The 18,865-nt window shown below is 38.7% G+C and overlaps 1 protein-coding gene across 2 annotated transcripts in view; it reads right to left on the reverse strand.

Moving 5' to 3' along the window:
- The window catches only part of lrp4 (low density lipoprotein receptor-related protein 4), a 159,304-nt gene that overhangs the window by 34,032 nt on the left and 106,407 nt on the right, over window positions 1–18,865 (reverse strand). For both annotated transcript variants that reach the window (XM_036586299.1, XM_036586298.1), the window contains exons 6-14: window positions 17,891–18,019; window positions 13,147–13,266; window positions 12,806–12,931; window positions 12,168–12,293; window positions 11,623–11,757; window positions 9,680–9,805; window positions 6,772–7,002; window positions 4,352–4,508; window positions 3,343–3,560 (exon numbers count right to left, since the gene is read on the reverse strand). In XM_036586299.1, coding sequence (XP_036442192.1) covers window positions 3,343–3,560; window positions 4,352–4,508; window positions 6,772–7,002; window positions 9,680–9,805; window positions 11,623–11,757; window positions 12,168–12,293; window positions 12,806–12,931; window positions 13,147–13,266; window positions 17,891–18,019 — 1,368 coding nt within the window. The remainder of the gene's footprint in view (window positions 1–3,342; window positions 3,561–4,351; window positions 4,509–6,771; window positions 7,003–9,679; window positions 9,806–11,622; window positions 11,758–12,167; window positions 12,294–12,805; window positions 12,932–13,146; window positions 13,267–17,890; window positions 18,020–18,865) is intronic.

Below are 18,865 nucleotides of genomic sequence, written 5' to 3' on the forward strand. Positions count from 1 at the left end.
ACACCCGCAAAAACTCAATAAGCAAACTTCAGACACCAAGCGCGTCTTGGTGATCGACTACATTTGATTTAGGAGGAGAAAGTGTTTAAATTACAATTTTTTCTCCAAACTATCGCTTTAAAAACAGAAACCCTGCCTGTTTTTCTCAGTGTGTGGCCGCCTCAGTGGCCCATTCTTGCGGCCACGCTCATTCAGGCTTTTCCTTCTGGAAGGCTCCAGACGCCTGTGTGGTTTCTGGGCTGTTTTCATCCACCATCCGCAGGGCTGGAATTCCACACACTGGCTGCGAATGCCGAGCCAGAATGCTGAGCCGGAATGCTCTCTGTAAACCCGGCTTTCATACTGGATCACATTTCACCCCCACAATCCCCCCAGCTACAATCGGCCAATCGTGTTCGGCTCCGGCGTGTCCCTGATGCGCTATGAGGCGGATGATAAACCGCTAAACGGCTAGCGTCCGGCTCTGCCCACTGCAGCGCTGGCCTTCACTCCAACTCCTCGTAAATCTCTGGCTTTCTACAAAGTTGGTCTGGAGCGTCTCCTCATATTATATTTGGAGGAAATATAATGGGGTGCATGTACTGGAACCAAGAGAAGCTCTTCAGCCTGTGGAGAACCCTGAACAGGAACACACTCAACAGCTTTAGCTTACACATTAGTCTCATATTCATTACTGAATAAAACACTTTAAAGGGACGATATCAGGCAAAAACAAACTATCACTTTTGTTTGAGGTGCACTCTTAAAAAAGATGGTTCTTCAAGGGTTTTTTGGTAAAGACAATGGTTCAATATAGAACCATTTGCATGCTTAAATCACTGTTTGCATGGTGAAATTGTTCTTCAAATTCAAACTGTTATGATGCCAAGCTTGTAACAATAGCAGAGCCTTTTTTGGTGCTATATTGAACACATTCTCCATCATTTTGAAGCACCATTTCACTCAACCTAATGGTTCTGTGCATTCTTTGAGCAGTTATAGTTCTATATAGAACCACTGTCTTTACTAAAGAATACTTAAGGCCCATTTTCAACTCATTCATTTTTGTGATGTCACAAAAAATGACACATTAACATATCTGCCTTATCGGCCTATAATAATTTGGCCCCGCCCATTCAATCGGAAGTGTTTCAGCCTGGACTGCTTTGGGAACAATGCACTATACAGGACAGCCAATCAGAACAGAGCTAATTAACATAAAAGAGACCATAACAAAATACCCTGTTCAATTCTGAGGTGTAAAGAGAAGCTGGAAAACAGTTGTGTAAAAATGAATTTAAAAACGTTGCATAAACCCATTTAAACATTATTAATATACAACCATATTGTCATTGCGACCTCAGGTTCCTATCACCACCACTGTAAAGAAATCTGAACCATTTCACAGCAAACCACTCTGAATCACTCTGTTTACATCTCAAACACTCAATTATGCAGAAATTTTGAAAAACTGGTGGAATTTCTCTTTTAGATGTTCTATGCTAGCAGCCACCAGAGTATAAGGGGTTAAAATGTGTCTAGACTCTTCCATCCATCAAACACAGAGTACCCAAAAACACGAACCACAGTCTGGAAAAAATCTCAGACTGAAACTAACTCAATTTCCTCCCCAACATTTAGAGCACTTACACAGAACACAAGAGAGAGAGTCAGTGAGAGTAGAAGAGAGAGAAAGAGAGGGGAGAGAGAGGGGAAAGAGAGGGAGAGAGAGGGAGAGAGAAATCGAGAGAGAAGGACACAGAGAGAGAGATAGAAAAGGGGAGGGAGAGGGGAGAAAGAAAGAGGGAGAGAGAAATGGAGAAGGAGGGGAGAGGGAGGGAGAGAGAGGAAGAGAAATTGAGAGAGAAGGGTAGAGAAATGGAGAGAGAAGGAGAGAGAGAGAGAGAGAGAGAGAGAGAGAGAGAGAGAGCGAGAGCGAGAGAGTGAGTGAGAGAAAGAGAGAGAAGGAGAGGGACTGACCCACTTCAAAACCTCTGTATATAAATTGAATATATATTATCTATTATCATTTTGTATTATTTAATACATGGTGCCTTATTTTATTCATTTAGTTTATTTGTTTATTTTTATTACTGTTGTTATTTCACTGTAACTATCATTATTACTATCACTAATTCTTTATTTGCTTTTAGCTGTGCAAAGTACGTTTAGCTTTGTATCTGCTTTGGCAACATTGTGCTTAAGACAGTCATGGCAATAAAACCTCTTTAAATTTGAAACTGAATTTGAGCGACACAGAGAGAGACGTGGGGGGCTGAAAGTTGATCTGTTTGTTTAAGCTGATTATGACTCCAGGTCATACGGAGTGAGACGGAGGGCAAACGTGAAAATACAGAGTCAGTGTAGGGGTGTAGACATTTTCACGAGACATGATATGCATTACAATATTTAGTTGTTCTGAGATTTCTGAGAATAATTATAATAAAAATATTAATAATATTAATAATACACCTACAACCACAATGATTCAATGTTTAACTGTATTAAAGCTAATTAAACAGGCGTAATTATGCTCACTTTGTATGAAAAGTGTGTTAGCGTTCTTTAATTGCTGGCAATATCCATGATAAGTTTGGAAAAGCATATTGTAACATAATTTATCATGAATTTCATCATATTGTCCAGCACATATGATTTCCATTCATTTCAGAAGATTTAGTTGTTCTCAGTTTTTTACCACTGTTTGTCTTTAACCCTTTTAGGTGACCGGTATGGCCAGCGATATCAAAATCATACTGTAATTTTATTTATTATTTTAATTTATAAATTTATACATTTTTGACTCGTAGTTCACTGAGACAAGCAGAGAAATTGTTTGGAAAGTGCAGATTCTAAACTTTTAATCCAGACTGCAATAGTGTCTGTAAGCAGAGAAGGAGACATTTTATTATGACTCTTAGTAAGAGTCAATCCTGTCAGTACAGAGTGCCAACTGAATGCAAATGTAATTTCCTATGTAACAAATATATAATAAGCAAAGTAATTACATTGTAATAGCACAGATTTATAAATGATCACACTTTCAAAGCTGCATTTTTTATATAAATTTGATCAGAACGTTGTTCTGGATGTTCCACAGCTTTCTCAGTCATTTAGAACCTTCTAGATTTCTGGTCATTATTCAAGGATGTTTCTTATTTAGTTGGTGAGTATTCTTAAATTATTCTCCCACAAACGTAAAAAGTAACTGTGTTCTGAATTCTGCGTTTATAAAATGTAACTTGGACTGAATACAGATACTTCATTTCTGTATCCTGAAAATTTCCAATACTTGTATTGAATTACGTCCCAACCCTGAACACTTGACCCAGCGTGGCTGAATAAGAGAGAGGGGCGCAGTACCTTGGCTGATGATGGCTTTTCGGTTCTTTCCGTCCAGGTCGGCCCTCTCGATGACGTGGTGCTTAGCATCCACCCAGTACATGCGGTGTCCAGCGTAGTCAATGGTCAGTCCGTTGGGCCAGAAGAGGTTTGTGTCTGCGATGATTCTGCGACCGGAGCCGTCCATGTTGGCGTATTCAATACGAGGCGTGTTTCCCCAGTCTGTCCAGTAGATCTTCCTAAAACACAGACAGCAAAAACAACATTGAAGCCAAATTATGAGTTTTCTCAACAGTGACTATGTGAAGTGTTGATCTAACTTTTTCACTGCACATGATTGAGAGTTTTTAAGAGAATGTATTTATCATTTAGGGCTACTTTTTCCTCTGAGGTCTACTTATACCCATTTGTGTTGTTTTATGCACACAAATCAGTCATCATTCATCTTTACAATTCCTTTATCCCTTAAAATTAAATAGACTGAACGATGAAACTGCTGTAGGCTGAGTGGGTAGGGCTAAACGGCTATAGGCTGAGTGGGCAGGGTTAAACTCCTGTAGGTTGAATGGGTGAGGCTAAACCGCTGTAGGCCGAATGGGTGGGGCTAAACTGCTGTATGCCGAATGGGCGGGGCTAAACATCTATAGGCAGAATGGGACAAATTCATAGTTGTGACATCACAACCACAAACTTTACGTGGACTGGGGAGTGATTGGGAATTTGGAAACTTCAACAGTGTTTATGTACTATTTCAAACTCTAATTGAAAAAACAAAGCATGAAAAAGTTGGTTCTCCAGGATACAGGCTTTTTAATAGAGTTCATTTTAAAGTGCATTTTAAAAGGCTGTGATTTCATTTACCACATGTATTATTTGGTGTCTAGGCTAAAGCTGCTAACATACTGCATATACCCACTATGTGTGTTCAGCTGCTACTAAAGGACCTAAACTCCTTCACAGAGTTAAACTCTCATGCTCTGCAGAAGGAAAAGTAATCAGCAGATGTAATCAGATGTCTGCAGACTCTTACCCTTCAATAGGGTGCAGCGCGATGGCGCGCGGTTTCTCCATACTCTGCCATATCAGGACCTTCCGGTGAGTGCCGTCCAGATTAGCCACCTCGATGCGAGACGTCCCTGAGTCCGTCCAGTAAAGCTTATCGTGGATCCAGTCTATGGCCAGACCACCTACAGAGAGAGCCAGAAAGAGGAGGGGGGGTGAGGAGAGACCATGCTTCAGATATCTTCACAACAATCAGCGCTACTGCATGTGATTTTTATTCAGTGAAAAGTCAACTGAATAATAAACACATGTGGACTGAAAGATTATAAGAAAGACACCAAAAGGTATTGTGTATATATTATTCAATATTTTCAACCATGTAGAAGTTAAAAAATGATAAATAATTTACTGTAATGATCACCTGCAATACATTGTCAACTTATTTGTATCTTTGATATGATACTTAATATTAACCATTTACAAATTAAGTCTTAATTTGAATTTTATTAGAGCTTTTTTTTGCAATTAATTTTATTAGAACATCTTATAAGAACCACATTTTTTAATATTAGTTTTATTAGAACCTCATTTTTAATACTAGTTTTATTAGGACTTCATTCTGAATGTTAATTTTATTAGAACTTCATTCTGGATGTTAAATTTATTAGAACTTCATTCCAGACTTTCATTTTATCGGAACTTCATTCTGGACGTTAATTTTATTAGAACTTCATTCTGGATGTTAAATTTATTAGAACTTCATTCCAGACTTTCATTTTATCGGAACTTCATTCTGGACGTTAATTTTATTAGAACTTCATTCTGGACGTTTATTTTATTAGAACTTCATTCTGGACGTTAATTTTATTAGAACTTCATTCTGGACGTTCATTTTATTAGAACTTTGCTCTGGACGTTAATTTTATCGGAACGTCACTCTGGATATTAACTTTATTAGCTTACTTAACTTAATTTTTGATGTTAATTTCATTGAAGCTTCGTTTTAATATACATTTTATTATATATTATTGTTCTGGATGTTCTACAGCTTCCTCTGTCATTTAGAATCTTCTAGAGCTCTGCTCATCATTCTTGACTTATCTTCTGTCCATTTCTACTGAATACAGTAACTAAGTTTCCCTAAACTGAAAATTAACACAGATGATATTTCAGTCCTCATTTCAGTAGCTCTGCTAGTTTTCATTATAAGTGATCGATCTGAAGCACTAGTTCAGGATTAACAGCGTCTCTAAGAGCAACTGAGAGAAAACCGCTGCTGAATCTAATCTTAGAGAGTCTGGACGCTCCAGCCGGCATGAGGTCAGTAGAAAACGGACGACCACACAAGTGTCAGGTATTATAATGTGTGAGATCCCATCTGTGCCTCATTTCTGAAACAGCGAAAAGGGCTATTAAACCTGAAAAGCTTTCCAGAGACACGACTCTCAGTGTTTTCAGTTTTACAGCGTCCGTCCAGATGCACCGGGCAGCGAGAAGAGGTTCAGGACACGGACCATAAAACACAGAACCTGCAGCAGATTCAGTCCTAAAGTGGGCCGTGTTTTACTACTCTGGAACAAACGCATGAGAGATGACGAGAGGTGTAAAAAAGTGAAAATATCCAAATGTAGGCAATAAATCTGATGTTTCTCTGTCCAGAGGAAATGGACAGTTTATAACTTACACCTACACAGAGTAACTTTAATTAACTGCAATTTAATTGTAACTGTAAACACAATGTAGATGTATAAGGTAATTGGCAATAAAATGGCCAATAAGTGTAAGTACAAAATAGTTGGACATGAGCAGGGCAGGCATTTCTTTATGACCTATCTTTGTTTTAGCTGGGCAGATTAATATGTCTTTAGTTATGATATGTATAAACATACACTTAATTCGGTTAAATGGTTAAAAAATAAAAGCAAAACCATGATAAATTAAAGAAAGTAAAATGTAATAACAATGGTTGGTGCTAGAATTTAAAATTAAAGCAAAATTAAAAAGATGAACAGGTTAAGCTGTAATATGTACTCTTAGCAAAAAGGGTTCTATACAGTATCAAAGAAGGGTTCTTTGGCTTGTAACAATAGTGGAACCCTTTTTGGTACGATATAGAACCCTTTTCAAGAAGAGAGAACCATCAACAGCACATTCTCCATCAATCTTCAGAACAATTTCATGATGCAAAGAACCCTTAAATCATGCAAAGGGTTCTTTGAGTGTTCATGGTTCTATATAGAACCAATTTCTTCACTAAAGAACCCTTCAAGAACCATCATTTTTAAGAGTGCAAGTTACTCCAACTTGACATAAAAAACATCATCATTTGTACTAAAATATGTAACCTTTACATCATGCGATGATGTTATGCTGAATGGACCAACAAAAATTTTTAAAAAGCAAACCTTAAAATCAGTGAAAATCTAGAAAAACAAGCCGTATTTGTACCTGGACTCTCCAGTCCTGTGGACACCACCTCCTCCACGTTACTGCCGTTCAGGTTGGCCTTCATGATGCGGTCCAGCGTGACATCTGACCAGAAGACCAGCTCTTTACTGTGGTGGAAGTCCAGCGCAATGGCGTTTTCTAGGTTATTCAGCAGCAGAGTGTACTCGGAGCGATGCGGCAAGACCTGACGGATATCAATCCGGTTCGCAAATAACAACACAGGCTCCGGACCTGAGAGAGAAAAAAAAAATAATAGAGTCCAGTGACAGTGTATTCATTTACTCCCATTATACACACTGCAGATTGCAGTTCTACTGTGGCATACTGTTGCCATATGGCAACAAGTATATTTTTTATCATTTTATATAAAACCATTAGCTGGGGGTGGACAATATGACAATATTGTATTATTATCGTGATAAGTTACACTGCAACAAATCGTGGATGTCATCAGTATTTCAAGAACACTGACTAACTACATAATTTTACAATGTGAGCTTAATTAGGCCTGTTTAGTTTAGTTCAGAGCAGTTCAGTGTGTGAACACTGAATAAAAATCATTGTAGTTTTAGGTTATTTATTATTGTTATTGATATTGTTAGTATTATTTTATATTTTTGGCATGTTTGGCAGGTTATGTCTGTTCCAACTTAAATCTCAGAAAAACTAAATATTGTGATGCATATCGTCTATAATGAAAATGTCTTGAAGTACCGTGGTAAAATGTTTTTGCCACATTGCCCACCCTTACTCTTAGCATCAAACTTATAATTAATCAAAAAGGAAATCAGAAGAAAGTATACCACTTTACACATAAAGACGCTGTTTGATTTACTGTATTATACTGTTCTGAGCAAAACATTAAAAGAAAGTTATTGTTGCGACAAGGCAACACCATACAGTAAAGCTGTTTTTGTGCTGCTTAAACTTGCTCCGCTTTTTAACAGAAATCTGATGAGTTTAGTGAAAGTTTTTCGGTCCACACTTCTTTCTCCACCCCTCTATTCTCTGTCTATACATAAAGCCTGAGGCTACAGGTCTACAGCAGTAACTCTCCTGCTCCTGACAGGCTGCCTCCCTCCGATCTGTACTGTTTGTTTACTGCACTCCTTCATCTTCTGCAGTTTTTACCCCACAGTCAGTAATCATGGTGCTTAGCTTTAGGCTATGCTAACTAAGCAGTACAGCAACGTGTCCATAACAATTTACCCAGCCATTCCCTCAAGGTGACGTGCTTCTCCAGCTTTCACAGTATGTAGGTTTTAGGACTTTCACAATATTGAAGAAAATTTAATTACAAAAAACCTTCAACTTGGTTAAGCTCATACAAAGTTTATAAAATTTTTGTCCTTCCATTACAAACACACATGAGAAACATGTTACAGTGAACACTTCTGAGGGGCCACACAGCCAAAGGCAATGAGGTAAAACTAAAACACCAAAGTAAAAATAAACAGCAGAGAGAATATTTTGAGAACACCAAAAAGATAAAATTGCTGCTGACTCCCACTGTAAATGCCCCCATGCCATGCTACATACCCCATACTGACCCGTACAATGTGACCTGCACAATGTGGGTTTGAATAGACATGAGGCAACATACCAGAGAACAGAGGGAAATATATATATATATATATATATATATATATATATATATATATATATATAGTCCCCTTTCACCCTCTTCTTCAAAGGTCAGGACCCCCGCAGGACTCCCTCAGAGCAGGTATCATTAGGGTGGTGGGTCATTCTCAGCACTGCAGTGACACTGATGTGGTGGTGGTGTGTTAGTGTGTGTTGCGCTGGTGCAAGTGGATCAGACACAGCAGTGCTGCTGCAGTTTTTAAACACATCAGTGTCACTGCTGGAATGAAAACCAAAAACATCCAGCTAACAGTGTCCTGTGGGCAGCGTCCTGTGACCACTGATGAAGGACTAGAAGGTGACCAACAACAGCAGCAGATGAGCTATCATCTCTGACTTTACATCTCTACAAGGTGGACCAACAAAGCAGGAGTGTCTAATAGAGTGGACAGTGAGTGGACACAGTGGTTAAAAACAGATAAGTTGACAAAAAAATACTGCAGGTGATCATTACAGTAAATAATTTATCATTCATATTTATCAACTTATACATGGTTGAAAATATTGAATAAAATATATAAAATACCTTTTGGTGCCTGATCCACTCACACCATTGCAATACACACTAACGCATCACCAACACATCAGTGTCACCACAGTGCTGAGACACCCCACCACCCAAATAATACCTGCTCTGTGGGGGTCCTGTGAGAGTCCTGACCATTGACGAACAGGGTAACAAAGTATGCAGAGAAACAGATGGACTACAGTCTGTAACTGTAGAACTACAAAGTGAAACTATATGGTCAGTGGAGCTGATAAAATGGACAGTGAAAGGTGGTTTTAATGTTGTTGCTGGTCTGTGTATGTATTTATATATATATATATATATATATATGTATATATATATAAATATATATATATAAATATATATAAATATATATATATATATATATATAAATATATATATATATATATATACACACATACATACACACACACACAATAATTACATATTAAATTGTGCAGGAGTGTGTCTCTGTAGAGCATGTTGTAATTCATTTACACTTAACTTACACTTTTGTTAATCAACAAAACATAGAATTTGACCATCTTTGACCAAAGGGAATCAGGCTGAATCATCATGATTCAAAGTGAATCAAAGCAAATCAAAGTAAATGAAAATGAATCAGACCAAATCAAAATTAATCAGAGTGAATCAAAGTGAATCAAAATGAATCAACGAGGTTCAAAGTCAGTCAAAATATCAGTATGAATCAGGACCGAGTCACTGCGCTGAGAGATGATCGCCGCATTCACTCACCCAAAGCTTTGCAGCTGCGTTTGTCGGGCCGGAGCTCGTAGCCCTGAACACACCAGCACTGGAAGCCCCCCTCAGTGTTGGTGCAGCCCTGACTGCAGTAGCCTTCATTTGCACACTCATCCACATCTGGACACATCCACACGAGCAGAAGGAGGTGAAGGGGTCAACAAGAGACAACAAAGGGTCAGCAAAGTGATCAGAAAGCATTCCAAAGAGAAATATGAACCTCCTGAGTGTCTAAACCTCTCGGCTTATTATTAAATTATTAATCTTAATAATAAACTATAAACTTATTATAATTATAAACTATTAACATAGCATTTTTCAAACACTGAAATGAACTTCAAAGTTCTTTAAAAAAACAAATTTAAAAAATTTAAATTAAATTTTTTTTTTTTTATTAAAAACAAAATTTAATGTTTTGTTTTCATGTTTTTACTTGTTTTTAAAAACAAATTTTAAAAATGAAATTAATCAAACATAAGTACATTTAAAAATATATATATAAAAAAAAACTATAAACCACAATAGAACAAATAATATAAAACTAGAGAAAAGCTAAAATAAAAAGATTTTAATTTATTGTGCTCTCTTATCACAAGATTGTATGTGACTCATGTCTGGAGTTATGAGGCTATGAAGAGGGGCTGAGATACACGTCATCTGCCTCCCACCGTGTGGAACTGGTGGATTTGTGTGTCCATCTAAATTCTGTGTGAAACTGACCAATGGACACTCATGAAATCACTAAGGACTGACCATCACCCTGGAAACCCTTCATTCTTCATTCAGTCCACATTGGAGACAGATGTGAAATGGCGTGCAGAGAGTTGACAGCTGCTGAAGTTGCTGCAGCGGTTTTGGACAGTAGTGATGAAGATAACGGAGCATTTTGATATGAAACATATGAGTATCATGTTATATGAAGAGCCTTTAGAGGAAAACTTTAAATTGACAGAATGACCTCTGACCACAGTGGGTTAAAAGTTATAAACACTTCTTGGCAGCCTGAGGCTTTTGCAAACTACAAAAAAAGACAATGGAGCAGAAATATTCCCAGACACACATGCATACAGGAGCTGTACAGTGTGCCAGGATTCCACTGTGGTGAGAGCAGGAGCATTCCCGCCAGACCGAGCAGAGGATGAAGAGATGAAAGACAGAAGAAAAGAAAGAAAAGAAAGAAAAGAAGAAAGGATTGCTGCTGTTGCTGGCACAGCTTCAGTCAGTCTGCAACCTGAGCGCCTATCCCGGAAACACACGCAGTTGGCTGGGCCTTGGTGTATGTGTGAGCTGAAGTGATGAGAGTTTTCAGTCCATTCAGTCCTTTTTTGTGATATTAAAGTAGTACTTATAGGGAAATTCCACAATTTTTTCAAAATGTCTGCATAATTAAGTATGTGAGGTGTAAACAGATTTGGTTTGGTGTGAAATGGTTCAGATTTCTTTACAGTGGTGGTGATAGGAACCAGGGGTCGCCATGACAACAACACAAATGTAGACATTTTATTTACTATCCAAAACCACCAGTGAACCTACACAAGTCTTCTGAGTTCATATGGAATGTTGATGACGGGGAAATAGTGGAAAATCTGAAACAATAAGTTTTCTTTGGGGACTATTTTGCCTCATAATATTCTGCAAGTATCCCTCCACCATTAATGGATTGTAATGGATGAATCTTCTCAAAATTATCATAAAACAATGTCTCAGCCATCAGGCAGCGTATTCATAACCATTTCATGTAATAACTTTGCAGATATTTTGAAAAACTGGTAAAATTTCCCTTCACCAACTTGACACAGTTTGAAGCCAGCATATAATGATGCATGCACATAGTTAGCACCATGCTAATTGGTGGGGCGTAAACTTTGATTGCTTGTTAGCTACATTAGCATTGTAACTAGTTTTTCAAACTTTCCAGTCCCCCCCAGCCCCCTCACCATGGCAGGTCTTTCCGTCCTCTGCGAGCTTGTATCCGGTGTGACAGGAGCACTGGACTAACCCTCGGCTCATCAGGCACTTCTGAGAGCAGCCGCCGTTACCCACGTTACAGTTCCCCTCAGTGGGCCTGGGGCCTGAGAAAGAGTCACAGACAGCACAGATGAAGTCTGACATTGGAGGGATATTTCATCAGAGAGTGAGCTCTGACAGAGACCCTCCACAAAGACGATCACACTGTAGCACCAACTGATCCATACAGACCACCAGCCTCATTTTAATACAGGATTACAGTGAACTGTGTGTGTGTGTGTGTGTGTGTGTGTGTGTGTGTGTGTGTGTGCGTGTGTGTGTACACATGTCTTGCTATCCTTGTGAGGACTACATGTCCCAGAGTGACAGGACAACATGACATTTTTACTCAAGTGAGTATTTGGTTACAGTAACACAAAAACCTAAGGGAGCCCTCACAAGGAATATAAGACAAAACTGTGTGTCTGTGAGTGTGTGCATGTGTGTGCATGTGTGTGTGTGTATGTGTACTCACGACAGTCCTGGTGTGGATGTTCGTCTGTTCCGTCTCCACAGTCGTTAACATCATTACACACTTTGCGCTGACCAATACAGCGTCCGTTTCCACACAGAAACTGATCAGAGGCACACGGAGGAGCTCCTGAACAACAGAGAGAGGACAAACAAAATCTGTAAAATAATAATAATAATGATAATAGTAATAATAAAAAACAATTATTATTATTATTATTATTACTACCATTATTAAAACATCATAAAAACAGTTTACGTTTTTAAAGATCATTTATAATACTATAATATAATATACTATAATATAATATAATAAAACAAAAACAAAAAGACTGTGTGTGTACGCTCGTCTTGCTATGCTTGTGAGGACTCCCTGTCCCCACAGTGATAGAACCACATGACATTTTTGCTGACATGAGGACATTTTGCTGGTCCTCACGTGAGCACATGTTTTCACCACAAATGACCTTTTTTTGGAAAAACTAAAAGATCAGAAAAGTTGCCCTTTGGATAACGAGGTTAAGGTCAGGGTTAGGTTTAGGAATACTTGGTTAAAGTAATACAAAAAAACAAGATGAAAATCAATGGAAGTCCTCACTAGTAATGTAAGACAAAGGTGTGGGTGTATTTGTGTGTCTTTACCAGTCTTTTCACAGCCTTCTTCATCGCTGCCATCAGAGCAGTCATCCTCACCATCACACCGCCATGACAACCGTACACACCGACCAGACGCACAGCGGAACTGATCCGCCAAACACATAGAGATAGCTACGGACACACGAACAGATATTATCATTATTATTATTATTATTATTATTATTATATTGATATAGCAGAAGACTGCAATATGAAAATGAGCCTCTAACAAATCATGGTGTTCATTTACTAGATACATAGATTCCTTTTTTTGTTTAAATATAATGGCAATATTTGTATTTCGTCCAATTTGTGCATCCCTAACTTGCACACACACACAGACTTACTGCAGTTGGTCTCATCTGATTGGTCATCGCAGTCATATTCTCCGTCACACCTCCAGCCAGCGTTAATACACATCCCACTGCTGCACATGAACTCAGCAGAGCGACACGGCTGGTGAGACGCTACACACACACACACACACACAGTGTCAGTAAATTTTGTTTCATTATTTTCCTTTCAACCATCTACAAAGGATGATTGTTAACTTGAAGAGAAAAGCTTGTAAACGAACTTTGGGTCGGCTTGGCAAAGTCAGCTAAAAATGTCTCAAAAAGGTTGAAGCAGTTGCAGATGGCCACTGTTTATGATCATTTATTTTATAAATCAGGTATACTAGGTGGCTGCTAAGGCATTCAGGTAGCTGCTATGGTGCTGCTATGGTGCTGCTATGTGATTCCAGACTGTTGTTAAGACATTGCTTGGCCTTTGTTAGGTAGTTGCTAAGTCACTGTTACAGTATTGATAGCTGGTTGCCAGGGTAACCAATGTGGTTGCTATAGTGTGTCAGGTTGTTGCTGGGATGTGGGTGTGTGTTTGCTATGCTATCCCAGGTTGCTGCTAAGATGCTGCTAGGTTGTAGCTAAGGTGTTCCTATGTAGTTCATGTGTCATTCTAGGTGGATGCTAGGGTGTTGCTATGTGGCTGCTAGGGTATTGGAGGAGACTGCTAAGGTGTTGTTAGGTGGTTGCAATTGTATCTGTGGAGGCTGCTAGGGGGTTACTATGGTATCTGTGGTGTCTGCTAGGTGGTTGCCATGGTATCTGTGGTGGCTGCTAGCCGGTTGCTATCAGTGGTGGACAGTAACAAAGTAAATGTAATTTGTTACTGTACTTCAGTAGTTTTTTCATGTATCTGTACTTTACTGAAGTATTTCCATTTTGGGTGACCTTTTACTTTCACTCCACTACATTTCAAAGTCAAATATCTTACTTTTTACTACACTACATCATACGAAATCTGTCGTTCCTTTTAGAGATTATGTGTATAAAAACGTAACATCAAAATGAACGAAGCGTGAAGCAAGAACACCAATCAGAGTACAGCGCACACCTTGTTTTGAGTTTATTTTGACCTGTTGGACATACCGACCCAAAGCAAGCATACGGTTCAAGGTCAGTGCAGCAGCGTAAAATTTCAGGAGTGCCTTTTCCTACATAAATGATGGAACTATCATAACTTTGTGTAAATAGACCACAATATAGAAATATGCACACATATGCAGTTGTGACTGGCATGTGTCTTTTTTTCTGAATTTATACAAACACTATTTCATTTCATTTTATAGTAAATTTGTTTTTGCTAGTTTATGTTTATGAACAGAGACCTACAGATGCAATATAGTAAAGGAAAACTCATTTGTGAACCTGTGATAAAGCAAGTTTTTATTAAACTTAAACTTGTAACTAAGTTGCAAATAATCTTAAACTGAAACTTTGCTTGTTTGCAAAAAGTTATTTCATAGCCTCTTGGTTCTACCTAATGGAAATTGTTTGTCTTCAGTCTTTTGTGCTTATGATAATTTTAATAGACATCAGTGTCAGACTAATTAATCTATTAAAAGATTGGATTACCAAAAGTGACACTATAGTATTTTCACCTAAAATTAGTTAATGAAGCAAGAGTCTTGTTACAAAAATGATAATAGGACATTTGAGTCATAATTAATCTTTTAGTACTTTTACTTTCAATACTTAAGTACATTTCAAGGCAAATACTTCTGTACTTTTGCTCAAGTGGAGGTCTAAAGGGAGTAATATTTTACTTTGGGTATCTCTACTTTAACTCAAGTACATGATTTGTGTACTTCGTCCACCACTGGTTGCTATAGTATCTGTGGTGGCTGCTAGGTGGTTGCTGTGGTATCTGTGGTGGCTAATAGGTGGTTGCTATGGTATCTGTGGTGGCTGCTAGGGGGTTGCTACGGTATTCCAAGTGGTTGCTAGTAAGAATGTAAATGTATGTAACGTGTTTAAGGGTCAGTGTGAGAGACGTCCACTGTGACATCATTTGTGGCAGTAACGTGAACTATCTGAACATTCTGTATGAAAACTGTTTCAAAAGGCAACTTGGTCAAAGTATTTTAGTCCATGTTATAGATAAATGGGTCATACAGTGTCAGCCACGACATAATCAAGTCTATTAGAGATACTGAACACCTCCACACGCTTCAAGACAAGTGGGTGACGACTTGTCCTGCAGTTAGCACTATGCTAATTGGTGGGGTATACACTTCCATTACTTCTTAGCAACATTAGCTTTGCAGCTCCAGTGCTAAAACTAAAGGAGCAAACTTTAGACACTAAACATGTCTTGGCTGATTCATGAAATCGGGGGGTGGTGGTTCTGTAAATTAGACTGTTGGCAAAACTATTACTTTAATATCCACTCCAATCTTTGGCTGGATCTTACATATCAGTCCCAATTGTGTCCATCTCCCACACACACTCAAAATCAGTCTGTCCACACAGGCGGGGTTGTTTCATCTCTTGGACAGCAGGACTCTAGCCAAATGTATTTTTTTTCTATTTTATGCTAACAAAGCACAGCTTCATGCCAAAGTATTCCAGCTGAAATGATGAAGAGCGCGTACACATTACTGTGAGCCTCCTGCTCCCTTTGATGCTGGTTCAAGGTTCCAAAAAATGCTAAATATCTCAAAAACTGGGGCAGTTTTTTAAAAAAACTCAGCGTGAGAAAAGAGGACAAGCATGACTGCTTTAGAGGAGGAGAGAAATAAATTCATTCTCTCTGAACACTCCATTATTACAAACCATAAAACATACAGCCAAGAAGTTACAGCTAAAGGATCACACACAAAAGAGAAATATAAAACAGAACGAGCAGGAGAAACTTGGAATGTAAAAGAAAATTCCAAAAAGGAAATCTAAAGAAATAAAAAAATAAATACATATATTTATGTAAAAAAAACAAAGTTAACACATCCTCTACAGAGAACACACTTAAATATAACATTGTTCTGCAAATTTCAGTGCACCATTTCTATCTATTCACTGAAATTAACACACTGCAAAACATAAACCATAACTTTTGCACAGGCCACATTTTATACTATACTTTTTTTAATAAAAACATGGAAATGGACCAGAGGCGCACAACTTTTTGCACATGACTGTGGAAGCATGTTTTAAAAAAGATGGTTCTTCAAGGGTTCTTTAGTAAGCACAATAGTTCTATATAGAACCATGAACACCTAAATGATTTGCTGCATAATGAAATCGTTTTTCAGAAGGAGAACATGCTGTATGTGGTTCTAAATAGAACCTTTTTGAAAATGGTTCTATGTAGAACCAAAAAAGGTTCGTTTATCACATACAAGCTTGACATCGTAACAGTGACAGAACCCTTTTTTGGTGCTATGTAGAATCATACACAACACAATCTCCATCAATCTGAAGAACAATTTCACCACACAAAGAACCATTAAAACATGCAAACGTTTCTTTTGATTTTAACCGAATTATCTCCCCATTTTAGTCGTCGCCAATTCTACCCACTAGTTAGGACTCCCCCAATCACACAACACTATCAACGCTAGGAGGGCGAACACAGGCTTCCTCCGAGACCTGTGAAGCCAGCCACCGCTTCTTTTCATACTGCCGCTCACACAATGTCATTGGACAGCTGAACGCGCTCGGAGGAAAGCGCCAACCGCCAGATCTGTTACGTCAGCTAACAGAAGGAGGGGCCATCCTACCCACCCAGAGAGAGCGAGGCCAATTGTGCTGTCTTGGACTCCTGGCTACGGATGGCTGTAGCATCACCAGGGATCGAACTCGCGATCTCCTGATGATAGGGCCAACGCTTAGACGGTTGCGCCACTCGGGAGCCCCCGCAAATGGTTCTTTGAGTGCTCATGGTTCTACACTGAACCACTGTCTTTACTATAGAACCCTTGAAGAACCATGTTTTTAAGAATGCAGTTGGAGTATTCCTGTAAAGGTCCTCTTAAAAATGTTAAAGTTCACAAAAATAACCACATATGACTCATTAATGGACATGACTGCCATTCATTCACAAAACAAGATATATTAACAAGATCATAGAAGAAAGAAGAGAGAAAGTGGAGGAAGGAAGAGAAAGAGTTTCTGAAGAAGCTTCTAGAAGAGAAGAAGTGAGTGAATTAAAGACGAAGGTAAACAGCGGAGCTGAACGAAACGGCGATCTCTTGCTGCGATCAAAGAAAAACAGAACAGGTGGAGGAGAATAGAGTGACACATGCAAAGAGAAGGAGGGATGAAAAAGACTGAAAAAACATCCGGAGGGGGCGGAGCTCTTTGTATATGAGATGGTAATACATTAATATTATAATTCTGTCAGAATAGCATGAGTTCATTAATCTGATATACAACTGAGCTGAATGGAGGGGGGAGAGAGAGAGAGAGACAGAGAGAGAGACTTACAGCAGTCTGATTCAGAGAGTGAGAGAGAGTGAGAGAGAGAGAGAGAGAGAGAGAGACAGCCTTACAGCGCAGTCCGTTTCAGAGAGAGACTTACAGCAGTCAGAGAGAGAGAGACACAGAGAAACTCTTACAGCAGTCTAATTCAGAGAGAGAGAGAGTGCGAGAGTGAGAGCGAGACAGAGAGAGACTGAGACAGATAGAGAGTGATAGAGAGATATAGAGAGCCTCTTACAGCAGTCTGATTCAGAAAGAGAGCGAGAGAGAGAGAGACAGAGACAGACTGAGACAGAGAGAAAGTGATACAGAGATACAGAGAGCCTCTTACAGCAGTCTGATTCGTCGGACCAGTCTCCACAGTCGTCGTCTCCGTCGCAGTGATAAATGTCCAGGATGCAGCGTCCATACGCACACTGGAACTCCTCTACACTACAGGTGGACGTCAGCAGGTCTGAGGCTGAACACACACACACACACACACACAGAGATTTCCATGGATAATTCAAATATATATCTGATTTACATATAAAATGTTTTTCTTTCATACACAGGCACCAACTCTATCTTTTGTGTGTCCTAGAAATAAACTTTAAACATTAAAGCATAAACATTAAATTAAATCTTATTTTGTTCCCTGAACTCCACTTATAACATCTGTAAGTTTTTATGTACCAAAAATGGTAATAATTTATTTTCACAAATGCTTTTTACCAGAACTAAACAGGCTGTTTTTGTCCCTGCACCTTTAAAACAGATATATGTAAATGAGCTCAGTTTTGACTGGCTGTGCCTTATTCAAAGAGCACTAAGAGCTGAAACACTCCTAATAACGTTAGTGTGAGTGGGCGGGGCTAAACCTCTGCAGGCTAAATAGGCGGGTGTGATGTTAATGAGTTAGTTCTTGTGACATTATAAAAACAATGAATTCAAAACAAGTTGTTTTCACAGCTTAGTTACCAAACATGGACTGTATGGACTTAAGAGGTTTACATTCAATTCTTTTATTTGACATTTCCAGGATATGGGCCCTTTAAAATGACTATAAAGAGCAGACATTCAGTCAGGAGGGTCTAAACTTTTGACAGGAACTGTGTACAGAGGTCCATACATAAGAACTCAACACACACTCATGACAGCTGCTACTGCTGTCCTGTTAAAGCACAAATACCTGTCGTTCCCAAAAACAAACACATACAGGACCAATCACAGCTGCTGTTTCTATTAACAGCACTGAGAGACACACAGCAGCTCACATTACACATCACACACACACACACACACACACACACAAACCTCAAACCGC

Source organism: Colossoma macropomum, unplaced genomic scaffold (genome assembly GCF_904425465.1).
Source record: "Colossoma macropomum unplaced genomic scaffold, Colossoma_macropomum, whole genome shotgun sequence".
Taxonomy (NCBI): domain Eukaryota; kingdom Metazoa; phylum Chordata; class Actinopteri; order Characiformes; family Serrasalmidae; genus Colossoma; species Colossoma macropomum.